The sequence below is a fragment of the Malus sylvestris genome, chromosome 3, assembly GCF_916048215.2.
Source record: "Malus sylvestris chromosome 3, drMalSylv7.2, whole genome shotgun sequence".
Lineage (NCBI taxonomy): Eukaryota > Viridiplantae > Streptophyta > Magnoliopsida > Rosales > Rosaceae > Malus > Malus sylvestris.
In genome coordinates this window covers 32,652,496-32,670,135 of record NC_062262.1, presented here as the reverse complement: position 1 = coordinate 32,670,135, position 17,640 = coordinate 32,652,496, and the positions used below count along the sequence as shown (strand labels likewise).

The 17,640-nt window shown below is 36.9% G+C and overlaps 1 protein-coding gene and 2 long non-coding RNA genes across 6 annotated transcripts; all 3 read right to left on the bottom strand.

Moving 5' to 3' along the window:
* Positions 1-562: 562 nt before the first annotated feature.
* On the bottom strand, positions 563-3,286 carry LOC126615198 (peptide methionine sulfoxide reductase B1, chloroplastic). The gene is made up of 5 exons (XM_050282972.1): positions 3,036-3,286; positions 2,307-2,418; positions 1,351-1,416; positions 995-1,192; positions 563-899 (listed from the first exon to the last, which is right to left on the bottom strand). Exons 1-5 carry the CDS (start codon positions 3,226-3,228, stop codon positions 872-874), a joined length of 597 nt encoding a protein of 198 aa, XP_050138929.1. The 5' UTR covers positions 3,229-3,286; the 3' UTR covers positions 563-871.
* A 3,488-nt stretch (positions 3,287-6,774) lies between these two features.
* LOC126614532 (uncharacterized) lies at positions 6,775-9,880 on the bottom strand. Of its 3 annotated transcripts, XR_007620417.1 has the most exons (3): positions 9,794-9,880; positions 8,007-8,100; positions 6,775-7,022 (listed from the first exon to the last, which is right to left on the bottom strand). It is a non-coding gene; the product is annotated as an uncharacterized LOC126614532 (long non-coding RNA). The 3 variants fall into 3 exon arrangements; XR_007620416.1 differs by lacking the exon at positions 9,794-9,880 and having other exon boundaries at positions 7,973-8,273; XR_007620415.1 differs by lacking the exon at positions 9,794-9,880 and having other exon boundaries at positions 8,007-8,273.
* A 1,219-nt stretch (positions 9,881-11,099) lies between these two features.
* On the bottom strand, positions 11,100-14,397 carry LOC126614531 (uncharacterized). Of its 2 annotated transcripts, XR_007620414.1 has the most exons (4): positions 13,688-14,397; positions 12,265-12,436; positions 11,556-12,192; positions 11,100-11,429 (listed from the first exon to the last, which is right to left on the bottom strand). It is a non-coding gene; the product is annotated as an uncharacterized LOC126614531 (long non-coding RNA). The 2 variants fall into 2 exon arrangements; XR_007620413.1 differs by lacking the exon at positions 11,556-12,192.
* Positions 14,398-17,640: the final 3,243 nt, after the last annotated feature.

Sequence of the window (17,640 nt, the reverse complement as noted above, 5' to 3'; positions counted from 1 at the left end):
TAATTATGTGTTGTTGTTTCACTCAGATCCTCGATTCTTTTTCTTTTTCGTCCCACTTGAACTCAATTTTTTTTTTTTTTTAATTTGGTTAATGAGAAAAATTGTGACATCAGTTACAGAAATTGACCGAATTAATAGTGTGCACAATTCAATTCAAATTTTTTAGTTGGAATAGTCAACGATATCTGTCTATACTAATGAATAAAGAGAACCGATATCAATTAGTCAGTATTTGAAATTCGTAGATAAATAAATCATAAGAGAGTTGGTAGTTGTGTGCCTATCGAATGAGTGGCAGTGACATACTCTTAACTAATACCAAGCTTTCAATCTGGATCAGCTAACTACGCTTAACGAAGCCCCGAGTCGAGGCGAGTCCGACCTGACGTTATTTAAGTTAATCCTTTGCAGCACCAAACACAAGACTACAATGAATGTTAGTCCAGTCCAGTGAATACTAACCATAGCAAACAAAGGCACCCTAAGGTTCTAGGTTGATAAGATGTAATGAAACACCAAAACAATCACTCAGATTGCAACACGTTGTAGAAAGATACTCAAATGTTAAATCATATCGTGATTTCAATCAAAAGTAGAGATTAAAGAAGTACAATATAACGACTATATACTGCAATCTAATCTATATATGAGATATTAATATGCATATGTATATTTCGCCTAAGGAATTTGCCCATATGCACTTGAGGTCTTCATAAACATGTATTACAACAGTTCCTTATCATTATGTAACATGAACATAACAACTACTTAAACTCTCGATCTCACTCAACGAAGCGACTCACTCCACCTCGGTGTCCCTCTGGTGGCAACGTATTTGGTCCGGTGGCCCGCAAGAAGGGTGTGTTGCTTCCTACTCTGGCTTTAGTTTCAGGGAGGCACTGCAGGGTAGTTTCTCATGAGTCATCACCTCAAAACGACTACAAATGCTTCAATAACCGGGCAAAAGGAGAAAAAATGGTGAGTGATTAATCACCTGTTGATACAGTAACGCTTTCCTGTTGGTGGTGGACCATCATCGAAGACATGGCCAAGATGAGCATCACAAGCGGCACAAAGAACTTCAGTTCGAGGCATCATAAATATAGACAAGTCTAACTTGGACTTCACATTGTCACCTATGGGCTGGTAATACGATGGCCAACCAGTTCCGCTATTGAATTTGGTAGATGATCTGCAGAAGAGAATATAAGAAATATCAGTCAATGTTATAGAATACACAAGAGCATAATGTTCAATGGAAAGTTCGACCCATGACGCATGGGTGAAAATACATCACCCTATCCACTAGGATACAGGACAATATGCAAAATTAGTAAGAATGATACTTACTCAAAAAGAGGTGTGTCACAACATATGCAATGGTATGTTCCTTTAGTTTTCGTATTCCAGTATTCCCTGAAGATTAAGAGGAAAAAGCCAACATGAATAACAGAAGAAAATGGTTATTGATATAATGCAAGTGGCTGTCTCGACATTGGTCGTTTTGGATGTGTTTATGTGGGAAGCACGAGCAACATTTTTCATTCCGCCATGTATTCCAGGTTGCGACTGGTAAAAAGATGTGTGTGCAAGACATGAGGCTGAAAAGAGAAAACCCATCCTTTATGCTATATACCATCCTAAGTACTTGTTCATGAGTCATATTTGCTCCGAGACATGGTTAGAAAGCCTTGCTAGACTTATGCACAGTGCACCATGAAGACCTTTACACAAACAGTTAAAGGCCGATAAGTCTCCTTCTGTGCCAGCAGATAAGGCGCATGCTACATAACGACTAAGGTTACGATGCATGAGCTGCCAGAAAATTCTCCAACGTTCTAGATGGAGAGGTGACTGAGGGCGAAAAATAGCAGAGTCAACAAAGAACTAATCAGCTAACACATTCTACATAGATATTGTCCTACTTAACAGACTCAAGGGCATAAGCGCAGAAAAATGAACTAATCAGCATCCTCGTTTATCAAAGGCCTCTTTATTGTTTTAGGTTCAGAGGGCCAAATCCCAGACAAGCAAACGACTACAACGGGACAGCCATAGGTAACAAAACTTAGATTAACTTGCAAGATGATTACTCAATTCAGATTTCAAATTGTATTTTTTGAACTTTCTAGTGTTTCCAAAATTCTCTAGATTTGATCAGGCCTTCCACCCTTCAGAAGCTCCCAAAAATGAACAAAAACTCAAACTTTTGGCTATAGCAGGTGTTCTGCAATCATATGAAAGTCCACACTGATGAACCAAAGTTACCAAATATCTGAAACAGAAGTAGGAATTAAGAAGCATACCCAGTGAAAGCCCTCTCGGTTCCCTTTTTACGAGTAACGTAAAACTGTTCCTCTGTGAGTTTCTCCTTCCATTCTTGATCACTTACAGATTTGTAATCACCAACACCTGTCTCTGCACATTACCAACAAAATTGAAACACAACGTGTAAAAATACCTTGAACTTTTAACACCTGACATTCAAGATTATCCTGCATATACATAACCAAAATCAATTTCGTGTAAAAAAAGTTAAAAAACCTTGAACTTTTTGCAACATAATTGCATATGACCCAGCCATGCCTTTTTATAGAAGAACTTTAATTGAAAGCATCTCGGAAAACTATCCAGGGGGTACTCCAAGTGCTTTTTCAACCCATAAGCACTTGAAAACACTTTCAAGTTTCTTGCTAAACATTGTTCGAAGTGCTTTTTGGTTATCTGAAAGCGAAGCGACTCTTAGGTCTTAGCGATCGCTTCCAAGAAGAGATTAGATAACAAAAGATCATCCATTACCAAATACAATTACAAAGAAATTCTCTAGATAAAACTAAATGAGAACCAAAACTCTGACTGAATTTGTCATCGGGACACCATCTACGCCCATGAATATATACACACACAGAGAGGAAAATAGCATACTTTTAGACCATATTTTAGAGACTATATGGTTCTGGTAGATGTTCTCTCTAGCATCAACCATGTGTGTGTGTGTGTATATATATATATATATAATCAAGAAAAGAAAATACCTTGAGTTCTGTCTGGGGAAGAAGCAGATAAACCCATTATACGACGAACAGAGGAGAAAAGCCTCTGGGGTTTGACCAAAGATCGGGAAACCAAAATTAATTTCTTGGATTTCAAGGCAGATGCGAACTGGGTTTTGGAGGAAATGCGAGCAGTTGTTGTGGGTAAGCTCGAACAAAAACTAGAAGACGCCATTGACAACCTTGAAATTTAGCTATCTTATACCTTTCAAATGTCCTGCAACAACCGAATGGGCATGAAATCGTCAGCTGAGATTGATCTTCTGTTATCGAAGAAAAAACGATGATGGTGTTAGTTAAAGCACGGCCGTTAATTAATAGTTTTCTTCTGCTTTTGATTTGATATCTGCAATTGGATTGGCTGGATCACGGTATTAGAAGGGACTTGGAGCAGCAGATTTATGTTTTTGGATATGTGGCTCTCATTGAGATTGTATTGGAGAAAGAGTCTCTCTGCTGGCTACGTCATCATTTCTGGATTGTACTTCACATTGTCAACCATCGTGGTTAATACAAATGTGTCAAAACTACGAATACGAGATCTCACACATATTCTACGGGATATATATAAATTACAAAACAAAATGGTAAATTATTATATTATATTGAAAACTTTGAGAACAAGCATATAATAAGTGTTCATTTAAGCATTTACAAAGTCTCTTAAAATTCTCTTAAAATTTATTGAAATATTAGAATACAAAACAAAAGTTATCGATTTTCTGTTTAAGTGAGAAACGCGACCTAGGCGAATATAGGCGCACTTTCTTAACTTTCAAACGTCTAGGAAATAATCAAGACAGTGGTCAGTTGCCTAACGTCCAGTCAGATATTTTTAGAATAGTGGTGTGTTTACCAATGAGCTCTCATCACCTATTTATAACAAGGGTAATGTTAGGGGGACTAAATTTACAAACTAAATGATGTATCACCAATAAGAATAAGCACGTTTATCAATGTGTAAGTAATAAATCAATTATCAACTTCCATGTCTTGTAGTTTTCAAAACTTTGTTTACAATTTTAGTCTCCCTCGCATTACTCTTATAGCAAATAGCGTAAAGTACAAACCAAAAAGCTTTGTTAGCGATTTATTGTAAGTGAGTCATCTATCACTTTGTTAATGATTTGTTGACGGTGAATTATTGGTAGCTTTGTCATCCACCGCTTATTTCTTCTTCTCCTTTCAATGTGTGGGCACCTATATTATTACAAAAAGAAATGATAACTTTATAAAAATATTGACCTTAAAAAAAAAAAAATCTTTTTTCAATTGAAGAAATACATCCTCAAAAATTAACCCATTTTCAATTGAATAAATACATCCTCATTCTGTTATGTTACACAAACTTTTCGGTAAAATTGAAAGGCTCTGTATTTGTATTTTCCAAAAATTTTTAGTATAATGATATATTTTACACTAAGGGGTCCAACCCCTAATTTGTGTCCCCCGACCTCTCCCCCCATATGCTCTCTCCTTGTTCTCTCACTCACCTCTCTCTCTCCCCGAAACTCTCTACAACTCTTTCTTTCCCTCTTCCCCAAACTCACACACACACACCCAATTACCCCCACACCCAAGGAGACTTCGACGACGACACCACCACACCACCGTGCTACTCTTTCTCTCTTTATCTCTCTCTATCTCTCTTTCTCATTCTCTCTCTGCACAATGGTACCCCTACTATTTGGAGTTTGACTCCAGCAAGATATCTTATCCCTCCGACATGGGTAAGCCTCGGGAAACCTCTAACTCGTCATTTTACGTTGTGTGGCAGTAAATTAAGTGTGTTGTATGTTGTTGGACACATAAACATGTCGGGGAAATATTCTCCATGTTTTTCGACGAGGAACTCGGCCTTTGCTAGCATTCTTCGGCCGATCTCGACGTCAGCTCAACCTTTTCATGGTATATTCTTGTTCTTTGCCTTGATATCTATATTTTTGGTATTTACATCATTTAGAATGGTTAAGATTCGAGCTCCACCGGAGCTCGAGAATTCTCAGGCCAAAATTCGGCCTTCTTCCCCAGCATGAAGCGGGCTTCCATGCCCAAGGCCAATCGACCAAACCCAGGGCCTTGACTCGTTAAGCTTTAAACCTAACCCAAATCCTTTTTATTTTATTTATTTGGTTTTCTTTTAAAAACCCAAGAACAATTGGGCCAGGCTTCAAGCCCAGCCCAAAACCCTTTAATTCCTTGAACCCAGCCCCAAAACCCACGGGCCTTTAGCCCAACCCGTGACCCTTGAAACCCTTAAAAGCCTAACCCATTAACCCTTATAACCCAAGGCCTTTGGGCATAGGACCTTTCGGCCCAAACTCACATCCGGTTGGAATATTCCAAGGAATATTCTTCGTGTTGACTTTTTATAAATTTATTCGGGACCCTTCTTAGGGTAATTCAACGTCCTTAACTTGTTTTTAATGTCCGTTTTCCCAAATTCAATCGTTTGAATATAGTTTTGGTAATTGTACTCTTTATGTGCTTAGGTGAAATTAATAGCGGTGATTCTATTATTCCTATTTGTACGGTTGTGCACCAACAATGTAAGGTGAGTGGACCCCTTCTAAAATGCATGTTTTAATAGTAAAAATGCATACATGAAAAGCTTGATTTAATGATTACGTTTTATGAGATAACATGCTTATTGATGCTAGTTTGAATTATTATTATTTTTCCTATTACCCGTGTTCTTTATAGAATATACGAGAAAATATGCCCGCGCGTTGCTGCGGGAATCTGTTGTTTCAAGTGTAATCGGATGAATAAAACACGTTTAAGTTGAATAAATTCAACACAATTATGAACAAAGTCTTTTTTATATACATTCAAGTGAGCTGGCATATAAACACATTGTACAATTTGTGGGAAAAACTGAACGTCTTTTATTAGAAAGAGATGGTTTCCAATAAAAAAAAAACATTAGTTCACACAAAATTTCAGTTACCAAATCCCAAAAAAACCAAAAAACAAAAAATGTGACTCTCTATATGGCTTTCTTACTACACAAAAATATTCCTTAGTTAAAGCATGCCACACATCATATGCCACACATCATCACATTGCTATTATATGAAGTATATTCCTCAGTGGCAAGCAATATACTCTCCTTAGCATGACCTCTCAATCCCCTCTCTTTATCTCCCTAGAATCGTACAACAACCCCTAAATACAGTGCATAGACATACGCTCACACACTGAAGAATGAACGCATTATATTTAGTTGGCACCATTCAACTTTAAAAGCAGTGAGACCTTCCAAAGGCACATCCTAACTGGCCTTGGTTCAAATAACCAAATTGAGAACAACAGTTGAATTTTAGAAAAGCTGTACAGAGGGGGGAAAAAAAGAAAAAAGAAAAGAGAAAAAACAATCCTATCACCACAACTGAAAAACAAAATCAAAATGAACTGAATAAAATATCAACAGAGCTTGAACACTAACGTCCTTTGAAAACATGTGTTGGTTACGTATAATATATATGCGCACAAATTAAGAAAATGACTTGAGTGCCCTAGCAGTAGTCTTTACGTTGAACCAAATCACTATTAGGTTAAATGTATTGATTCACGCATCTTCTTTTATGTGCTAAATATCTACTAAATTGCCCTACGAAAATGACATAAAACAACTTTTAAAAGTGACAATATATGCAGCACCAGGATGTTGCAGAACTCACTGCCCCAATTTAAGATTCAGTTTTTGTCCAATGTATGTATAAGCTTAGATACATCTGAGAATTTGCTTTTCAACAGTTGTTACTCTCATCGTCTTTTGAGAGAGATAGATACAAAGGTTAAGATTACAATGGGGAAGAGTTAAGAATCCCTCTAAAATACTAAAGAAAAACATACCTAGAATGGAGTAAACAACTGTTTGTCTCCATGGCAGTTTCTCAGAGCATTTATGCTGTTAGAAAGATAGTGCTCCACTCCAGAAGGATGGACAAATTTACCAGATGGAGACTGACCCAAAGAAAACATAATTAAAAGTTAGCATCTGACGAACAATTAAGGTGATGCAAAAGAGCAACACGTGATGTGAAATTATTATACCAAAATATCCAAGGTCTGTTAATCCAATCACCCAATAAAACAGAATTGAAATTAAGCACAATAATATCAAAATTAAAAGGAAGGAATAATATGAAACCTTGTGCATAGAACGTTCGTGAGAATGAATCACACAACAATCAAGGATGGACAAATCACAAAAGTGACAATTAAAGGGCACCTAACAGACACCCCCATCTCTCTCTCTCTCTGCAATCGCATAAATCCCTCGAGTTTCAGGAAGAAATGGAAAACGAAATGCTTTTCCATCCCCTACCCATACCCATACCTCCCTTACCCGTTCCCTTTACCCTCACAAAAAATTCTCCCATCTCTCTTTCTCACCCTTGTCCCATCTGTCTGTCTGCAAATTGCAGAAAAGAAACCCTAAACAAATCCCTGAAATCCCTCGCCTAAATCCCCTCACATTTCTTTCGGAACACCCCCCCTCTCTCTCTCTGCAAAACCTAAACCAGATCTCCTAAATCCTATCTCAGACACCCGACATACAGCCAAGAAGCCAAGATATTAAAGCAATCTCTACATAATACTTTGGAACAATGAAGCAAAATGGTTCTTGTTTCTTGTCCAAAACCCACCCAAAAATTACCTTCATAAAAAATGCCACCACAAACCTATTAAGCCCAGTCAATCAAGAACCTACTTGACTAATTTCAACTCAGCAGATAGTCTAGGTTTTTAGTTTTTTATGCAGTAATTATAGAGCAAATGGATAAAATTATTGACTATTTATACCCTATTGTGGTTTCATAAGCTTCTCATTTTCTTAGTATCAAGCTCTCTTTGTGGGCAAAAATTATAATAATAATAACAATACTAATTCAATAAGTAATGGAGATTACCAAGGAAATGAGTTTTAGGTTCTGAATGGTTTACCGATTCCCATCCATTTGGTGTGAAGACTTTCTTTGTTTTATGTTAGTTGACGCACAAACTCTCACAAATGGTGTTTCAACAACCGATCTTGCTCCTAACAAATTGCAAGAACAGAAATTGCATTATATGAAAATAGTTGAAAATTATTCTTTCAATCGTAAGTCATAAAGTTCGAAACTTTCAATCAAAATAATTCAGAACCTCAAACTGAGAACAAAACTTCTACATTGATAATAACAACCCCGAACAATGAACGAAACATTGAACTGAAATCAAATCATGTGATACCTTTTCAGGTGATGCCCCTTATCAGGAGATCAGATTATGTACCCAAGAATGGACTGAAAACAAAGCACTCATCAATGTAGTACATTACACAAAATTCCATTTAATTCTTCACCAAAAAAAAAAAAACAACACATTTAAATAACAAAATATAAAAAAATCCAAGAAAGTAAGTTCATAACCAACAACCAATCATCAAAAACAAACCCCATCAAGCCCAAACCCAAATACAAACGCCACTAACATAATCACCCAAAATTCACTACAGTAAACACAAAACCCACCAAAAAAATTACCTTCATAAAAAATGCCACCAAAAACCTATTAAGCCCAGTCAATAAAGAACCTATTTGACTAATTTCAACTCAGCAGATAGTTAGATTATTGCCCATTAAACAGGTAGATCAAAGTAAGAGTATATCCAGTTAATATTACAGTACAAATTTTGCATCCCAAGGAAAAGTACCAAATTCAACCTCAACCAATAAAATAGCATTAAGGAATGTGAATTTTCAACTATTTTGACCAAATAAACAACTTTCCATTCTAATTTCATCAATTTCTCGGTAAATTAAAAAGGCAAAAACATATAATTAGAAGCCAATTCAACAATTAACAAAAAAGTTACAAAAATTAACTCAAATTCGGTAGCACAGCCTGCTATAAAGTAGAGGAAGTGTATGAGTAATGGATGTCCAGGGTTGGTCCTTATGCAGAAGGAAGCATAGGAAGCATAAATGGGATATCAAGTGAGGATCTCAAGTAAATTTGCAACAACACAAAACCCAACCAGCAACAATTTGTTCATTACATCTTAAAACACAAAATTTTGTCCGAAAAATAAGACATTTAATGCAGAAAGCTCAAAACTTTGCCTCCCAAAACTAACATCTGAGAGAGCATTGGACTTCTTATCTTTAAAAGCATGAATGGTGAACTAAATAAAAACACACTTTTTACAAACATTATTCGCACAAAAATTAAAACTGTATTGAGAAACTCGCCATTTTGACCAAAAAAAAAAATTATACCAGTAACTGAACACAATAATAAATGATTTTAGGATACTTGATCACTAACATAAATTTGCAAGTTTAAGAGACAATGACAACCTGAATCCTTAAAAAGGTTATTTACACCTAAAATGAAACAGACATATCCAAAGGACATAACATAGTGATCTTTTGTGAGTTTAATATCCGAACTGGAGTTTTTAATTTTATGTGGTGTTTGCTGTTCTGATCTGCCCTTTGTAGGGGTTGTGGTTGGGTTGTTCCAGGGAGGTTTGTTAGACTGTTTACTGGCCCGGAACAGATGTTAAAATGATGGTGTCTTCCTTAAGAAGAGATAAGACCATATCGCATGACAACTTTTAAAATATACGGGTTCATATAACATAGAAAAATGAACAAATAAATGCACACCCAAACTACATGTGCCAGTCAAATTAAAGGATGACTTCTTGCTGAGAACAAAAGTATAATAAAAAATGAATACTTTACCTGCATATATCGCACGACAGTGCTAGTATAATCAACTGCTCTCCTCTGTGTAAGCTTTCTCATCTTTTATCCAAGAAAAGTGTCAGCATGAGCTGCAACAAACAAACCATTTGTCACTCATTATAAAAAAAAGGGAAACTATATTAAATTCTGCACTAAACCTCTCAAAAAAATTAAACCACTATTTTCAAATATCATTTACACCCTTGGCCTCACTGGCCTACCCTTTTAAATTGCAAATCTCAATAACTTCAAGATCCAAAACCAATTCTAAAGGTTTAATGCGCTTTAAAGTTGAAAATCCCAGTCAACAAAAGAAGTATAATGCAACCAAATTCTTGTTTAGGTACTTCCCCACAATTCAATTGTTTTCTTTTATTCTCCATTAATTTCCAACCAAAACCGAAAAGAACCAGAACAAAATAGCAAAGACAAAGGCATAATTTGGTACAAACCATCATAAGGAAGAGGATGAGCAAGCACAGGTGGGTTGTGATACTCCGGGGGGCATACCGACGGCTGATGCATCATTGGGGCCGGTGGCGCCCAGGGGGGGCTATGAAATTCTCCGCCCTATTGTTGACGCTACTGGTGTTGCAAATGTTGCTGCTGATGTTGAGGTTGGTGCTGTTGATGTTGAGGGTGTTGCCGCTGATGTTGAGGGTGTTGTTGCTGATGTTGTGGGTGCTGTTGTTTGTGGTGTTGTGGATCAGGGTACATCATTGTCACCCCAAATCAAAGTACCAAGAGGAAGAGAGAAAGAAAAAAAAAAAAAAACCAAAACCCTAGGATTAGAGAACTGAGAAGTGGAAAGTTGCACCAATTTAAACGCCTTCTGCCGAGCTAAAAATTGAATTCAATTTGCAAAAGCAGTCACATTGGCTATGAATTCAAGTCAAAGAGGGCCTAAAGAGTGAAATTTAGAGTTTCAACACAACATGGCCTTCTCATAGATATGGTTTCTTTTCATGATTTGAGAGAAAAACCCATCAATCGATTGACAGACTTGAACAATTAGAAAGTAGTAAAGCATGTAAAAAGCATAAGATTTAAAGCTGTTATGGATCCATATTTCACTAAAGACCACACACGCAGAAACAACCCCCCCCCCCAATTCAAGCATCACCGCTCAGTCCCCCCCCCCTTTTTTTCCCTGAAATCCTACGCCCACCCCTGTGATTGTGCAAACCATGCAAACCTCTTTGTGACACCGACATCACCCCTCCCCCCTTCAATTAAATGCATGAACATTATACAGTGAATTACACATAAAGTACAACATTATCAAGTATACCTCAAGGCGTCATTGGATACAATCATTTTCAAGTCTTCATCTCTGACACCAAGAGCACTCATTCGTTATACATTTCTCTATTAACTGATCAGCTAACTGAATTTAAAATTAGCTTCCAAACCAAAAGAGTTCTAAACTTTTAATTCTACAATCATATTGAGTTCTTCATCTCTTACTCTAAATCCCAATTACAGAAAGACCTAAACTTTACTCAATTTAATATTGCTTTCCCCCAAAACAGCACAATCCCACAAAAATAAGGTTAAAATAAAAACAACAATAAATCATGAATTAAATGAAATTTCTCACCTCCACCTCTAGTAGAGCTTTCACATTCTCAACCTATCACAAAAAAAAAATCAAATTCAAGTAAAAAAAAAAAAAAGGAGAACTTGAACTTCCAAATTAATTGAAAGAACTATAAAATCAATTGGGGGTTTCTACTAAAGTGAAAAGTAAGGGTTTTACAATCTCATAAGGATCGATGTCTAAGGAGAGGATCTGTTCGTCTCCGTTCATCACTATGATCTTCATCTTCTTCAATTCGTCGCTGCGATTGGATCTCCAATCACACACACACACACACACAAAATATACCCAATAACCCAAAAGCTAGAAACTAAAACCTAATCACCCAAAATCCCCAATCCTCAACCAAAAACATAATCAGTCACATATACTACATACTGAATCAAATGCGGAAACTCAAATCAAACGCCTTCAATTGCCTAAAGTTTCAAAATTTCAATCATTTTGTCGAGCCTAAATTTGAAAAATTACAATCCCCTCTTGACTAACTCCATCCAAAGATTCGAAATACCAGAAAGCAAATAATTGTACTAAAAATTAAGTAAATTAATTATAAATTAAAATCAACTTAACAAAAAAACAACAAAGCTACCAATCAAAATAGGAATTCTGCAACTACACACTATTTACAGTGCTATGCAAAACTCATATTTGAATGAGGGCCTTTACTATTGAATTGAAAGATGGCTGTTCTTTTTTTAAATTAGGATGATCTCACCAATCAAAATTACAGCGCTGTGCAAAACTAATATTCATAATCTATACCAGCTCTAGCTTGCCTCCACCCGTAACAGCTCTGATATGAGAAATACAACGCAATTAGGATAGAGGAAACCCAAATAATGGAAATTCAAGAAATTCAACATACCGTAAGATTCTTTCTGACGGCCAAATTCATCAACAACGGAGGCAATTGTTGACCGTCACTGTACCTCCAATTCACGCCTGCCATGTTTGAGGCTTTCAACCGTCACTACTTGGTTTGTGGGTTTCACATCGAAAGATAAAGGGACTTATCAAAACAGATCCCACTAACCTCCCTATTTAAAAACAGAACGTGATTTAGGTGATTAAAACTCATTTGAACAATCAGCAAAACTTGAGTGAAAACAATTAACTAATTAACCACTTGCACCCTGCTCACAGTGAAAAGCAATTTCAAATCAACAACCATATGAATCCAGATTCATTAACAGGGATGCTTGGCTGATAAGAATCCAGGGCACAGATGAAACCTTGCTAAACTTGGCATTTGGTCATTCAAACAATTGAATGAAAGAACAAAATTATGTCCAATCATTCACAAACAACCACTTTTGCCATAATTTTCTTCTTTCATTCAATTGTTTGAATGACCACATGCCAAGTTTGGCACAGTTTCATCTGTGCCTTAGATTCTTGTAAAACATGAAGTTTAAAGAAACATGAAGCTTTAAAGTAACAGAGGCATAAATGAAAAACCTTGGAATAAACTTAACTTAAATGTAAAATGGCAATTGGGTTAACAAATCTTGGAATAAAATTAAATCACAAAATGAAAAGCACCTCCAATAAATTGACATTTTATACTTTTGGCTGGCCAAAAAATATCTATCTTTGCTGGAATATGCAAATAAAAATGCAAATTGACAAAAACATTGAAATTGAAATGCATAGAAGCAAAGCAAATTACAAAACCTTAAACCAAATGACAGCTTGGAAATGGAAGCAAATGTGTGAACTGTTTTTAATCATTTAGGTTTAAATGATTGGCAAAAGAAAGGGCCATTCTTTGAATCAACATGATAAAAAACAGAACATGATTTAGGTGTTCAAATAACCAAAACTGAGAAAAACAAATTACGAAAAAAATTGAGAAAAACAATTAAATTTAAATGCACAGAACAAAACAAATTGAGAAAAACACTTAAATTGAGAAAACTCTTAAATTTCTTTATGCACAGAAGTAAAGCCAAGCACAAAACGTCAAACCAAATCACAGCCTGGAAATGTCAGAGCTTCAAAGCATAGATATACTCTACATCAAATATAATTAAAGCTAATCAAACGAAATTAAAGCTTATTAAAACATATAAGAACCTGGAAATAGAAAAGCAGCATAATAAAAAAAAATGAAAAAGCAAAGATTGAAGATGGAAAAGGAACCTGCAATTAGGTTCTCGAGACGCAAAGAGACCAAGAGAACGACAAAAAAATACAATGCAAGAAACCCTAATTTATTAGCAAAAATCATGAACAGTTAAAACCTATGTTTATTCAAACAGTAATCTAGGAATTGAAAGAAAGCTTACATTTTGAATCGAAGGGAAACCAGCAACAAAAGGCTTCAATCACTACCTTTGCATGTTCGATTGATCAGTAAAATACACAGAATAAGAGTTACATCACATAGCAATAAATTAGAGAGAATTCGAAGACAAAAGGAGATTGAAATGTGTAAACCTCACAAACGTCACAAACCCTAGAATTCTTGCCGACCAAAATCACAATTTCGAATCTGAAGCTGCATGATATGAATAGAGTTTGTAAACCTAATCCTAAAGCACAAAAGATTTGAAACAACCCTAGGTAGAGCTTTCGAAACCAACCCCCTTTCTCTCCCTCGAATCGTACACCCCCTGTGACTCTGTCTGCCTGCAAGCCGCATGCCTTCCTCTCACTAAATCTCTATCTCTCTCCCTCCCTGTCTCTCTTCTCTCCTCCCTGTCTCTCTTCTCTCTCTGCTCGCTCGCTCTCTCTCTCCCGACGGCATGCTGTCCCCGAGTCCCACTGCAGCTCATCAGAAAGAAAGGAAATGAAAGTCTCTAACCCACCCATCCCGTTCGAAACCCTACAGACTAAAATGACCATCGCACCCCTGCCTTTCCATGATTATAACACGCGGCATGAAGATCAGCAGCAGAGAGAGCCAGTGGCAGCCTCGTAAATAAAGTGAAATTGGGGTCCAAAAACAATGAACAGTAAAGAACAGTGCCAATTGCAATGCTTTCTTTAGACTAAAGTAATGATGGATGACGATATAATATTTAGAACATGTTTCAAATACCTCATTATAGTATAGATGATGGATGACTTTATACTATGAAGTTGCTTTTCAAATATATGTATGTTCTATGGTTTTGTACTTACCTAGTGGTCCCTATTTCGCTAAGGGGCGAGGGATAGATTATGTCACGGGCAAGGTTATGGTGTTGGCATAGGGCTTGAAGAAATAATCTCTAACTACGGGCTAAGAGACACGGGAAGCTGGCACGAGGCCTGAAGGTGATTTTCCTCTTGCAATTGGCACGTGGACGGGGAGCTGGCATGGGGCCTGGAGTGAGATTGGACATTCACTAGCGATTACTATATATACGAGATATGTTTTGAGACTTTACACGACATGCTAGGTTTCGAAAAACCTATTTTTATTTATCATGCTATATGTGTTTTCATAAAACCTGGGAGTTAGTATGTTGATAACTGTTTTATTTTATATATATATATATATATATATATATCAACTTGGTCCACTCATGTTTGTTTTGCACCTCTTTCAGGACTTAGAATCAAGGCGTACAATCCCGGCATCAAGGCACTTCCGCATTGGCATCTTCGAGTCATCTCGGTGTAGGACCCACATTCCTTTATTCATTCAATTTTGTATTCTTTCTTTTAGTGTTCTAGATTAGATGTGTGCTCTGAACACGTTCCTAAATTTCATATTCATTATATTTAAATTTCTATTATTCTTATTCTTATTTTTAGTTCTCAGCATTTGCATTCAATAAATGGCCTTCGTCACCCTCGGGTGTCGGCCATCACGTGTCTATTATAGTGTTCGGGGAATATCAGGATTGAAGCATGTCAAGTTTGGCTAAGTCACACAATGGACAACCTAATTTAGTATTGAATTCACCATCTACGAAATTTGAACCTAAAACCTCTCACTTACAAGTGAAAATAAATACCAATAGACTGTAGTACTAAGTGGCTTATTTTCCAAAATTTAAAGTGTAAAATTGGAAAGTAAAAGTGACAAAATTTTTAGGTCTCAACAGAAAACTGTCGGGTACGTTCCCTTCATTTTCTAGCATCATCACTCTTGAAAGTTCACTCAGACGAGAGATAGAGAGCAATGAGTGCAATCTGAGTAGCAACATTTTCAATGGTGGAGTCAGAATTTTAGTTCAGGAAGGGCCTAAAAATCTAACTCTAAAATGCTCTTGTGACATAAGAAAAATAAAGGTATGTCATGTCCTAAGCTAATACTTTTGGGTTTGGTGTGAAGTCTTTCTTGTCAAGTGGTGGAGGAATGAAGGAGGATGAGAATAAAGCAAATATCAAAATAAAAACTAGTTATCTCACCTATTTTCTCTTTCTCCTTCTTCTGATCACCTAATTTCTGCAAAACTCATAATGACACTGATTAATTGCATAGAAGTCATAGCCTCAAATCGAACCCAATGAAAGAAATAAGAAAAATATTCTAATTGGGGCCTCAATCCCGTGAAAAATCATTGGAAATCAAAAGAATAACTCTTGTTTTTTGTGTGAGAAAAAAAAAATTCAAGGTAAGCCAGGACCATTCTGGTCATTTCATGGCCCCACCTATGAACATTCTCACCATCAAATCAATGGCACGAAAAAATTCAAACCCATTTCTCAACTCACCAAACCAGATCAATCAACAAGGTAAACCCAAATCTTCAATAAAAAAAAACAAACTCATTTCCTTATTTCTCCATAGACTCGTCAAAAACCCCAAACCTAGTAACCCCTCTTACCGACACAACCATGCCGCTCTTGGTGGTCGGTTCTGCCAATGCCAACATCTACGTTGAAATCGACCGGTTACGCAATAAACGTGGGATCATTTCGGCCAAGAGCGAACAGACCCTGCCCGGCGACAAAGGCGTTAACCAGGGTGCCTATGGTGGAAAACTTTCTTACCCAACATGCTTCCTCGGCCAGGTGGGCGAGGACGCGCATAGGAAGCTGATCGTTGAGGCGCTGGAGAGTGGTGGGGTCCACCTTGATCGCATGAGTGTTGTTTCTGGTGCGACCATCAGACATGCGAATGTGATGTTGCAATCTGGTGTTATGACCCAATTTTGTGATTACCTTGATCACAAGAAAGATGACGAAAATGAAAAAGAAAAAGTAGTTTTAGTATGGAAATGTAATAAGTTGGGATTTAGTAGTATTTTAGTAAGTTGAAGGGATATTTTTATTATGTTTTGTCTTGTATTGCTGAGTTAGCACTCACATGTTTGGTGAGTTTGTTACAACCTCTTGATAGTGGAGGCAACGATCATTATTGAAATTAAAATAGAAATTCCCTTGTTCTTCTTATTCTCTATGTAACCTCTATTACTATAGGGTCGAATCTAGATTTTGGGTGCTAACATTGGTATCACCCATTTTCTCCTAGTTCCCTTCCTTTGTGTATGCCCCGCCGACCTACTACCGCTCGTGTGACACCCATAGACGCTCGTGTTTCAGCTCTCGAAGCTTCCATTGCTTATATCCACTCTATCATCACTGAGGCGGTGAACTCTTTCGTTCATACTACCATCTCTGAGGTCCTGTAGTCCAAACTGTCAGTCCATCTGGATAATCGTCTTCTGATGTACTTCGAACAGTTTCACTGGGAACTCGCAATTCGCCGGGAAAGTGAGAGTTCTTCAGCTCCAGTGATTCATGATCAACTCCCACCGCGTGAGCCATATCCGATTTAACTGCCGAGAAGTCCAAATTAGCCAATCCTGGACTCCCAGCGTGGATTTCCCTCATTTCGTTGATTGTGATAATCCATTAGCCTAGATCTACAAGGCAGACCGATTCTTCATGTTCTACAACACGCCTTGACACACCCTGATCTGGAATGTCCACCTAGACTCCAAATCGAGCTGTGTTGGTCGACACCAGAAGAGTGATGAAGTCATAAAGTGTAGTGATGTGGAAAACATGAATAAATTTAAACCTAAAAGTGTCTAAGTATAAGAGTGTGCTAGTGAGCATGAATGAACTCATTTCACAATTGATGTTAGAGCATAAGTAAAGTACAGTAAAGTAGATTGAGAATTATACCATATGAAGTAGTCTTCAATATGAACGTACGCCAGAAATCTTTGTCGACATGAATGCTGCCACTAAATCCTGGAATGGCGAAAAATAAAGGTGCGTGAGCCTGAAAATAAAGTTTTATAAAAACCTTTTTGAAAACATTATAATCCCTCCAGGATTTAGTGGCAGCGTTTGT

Coding starts and splice junctions, on each gene's coding strand:
- LOC126615198 (XM_050282972.1), bottom strand. CDS start 3,228: ATGGCGTCTTCTAGTTTTTGTTCGAGCTTACCCACAACAACTGCTCGC. Junction 1,193..1,350: donor TGTGACACACCTCTTTTTGA/GTAAGTATCATT, acceptor TCTCTTCTGCAG/ATCATCTACCAAATTCAATA. Junction 900..994: donor AAGCGTTACTGTATCAACAG/GTGATTAATCAC, acceptor ACTACCCTGCAG/TGCCTCCCTGAAACTAAAGC.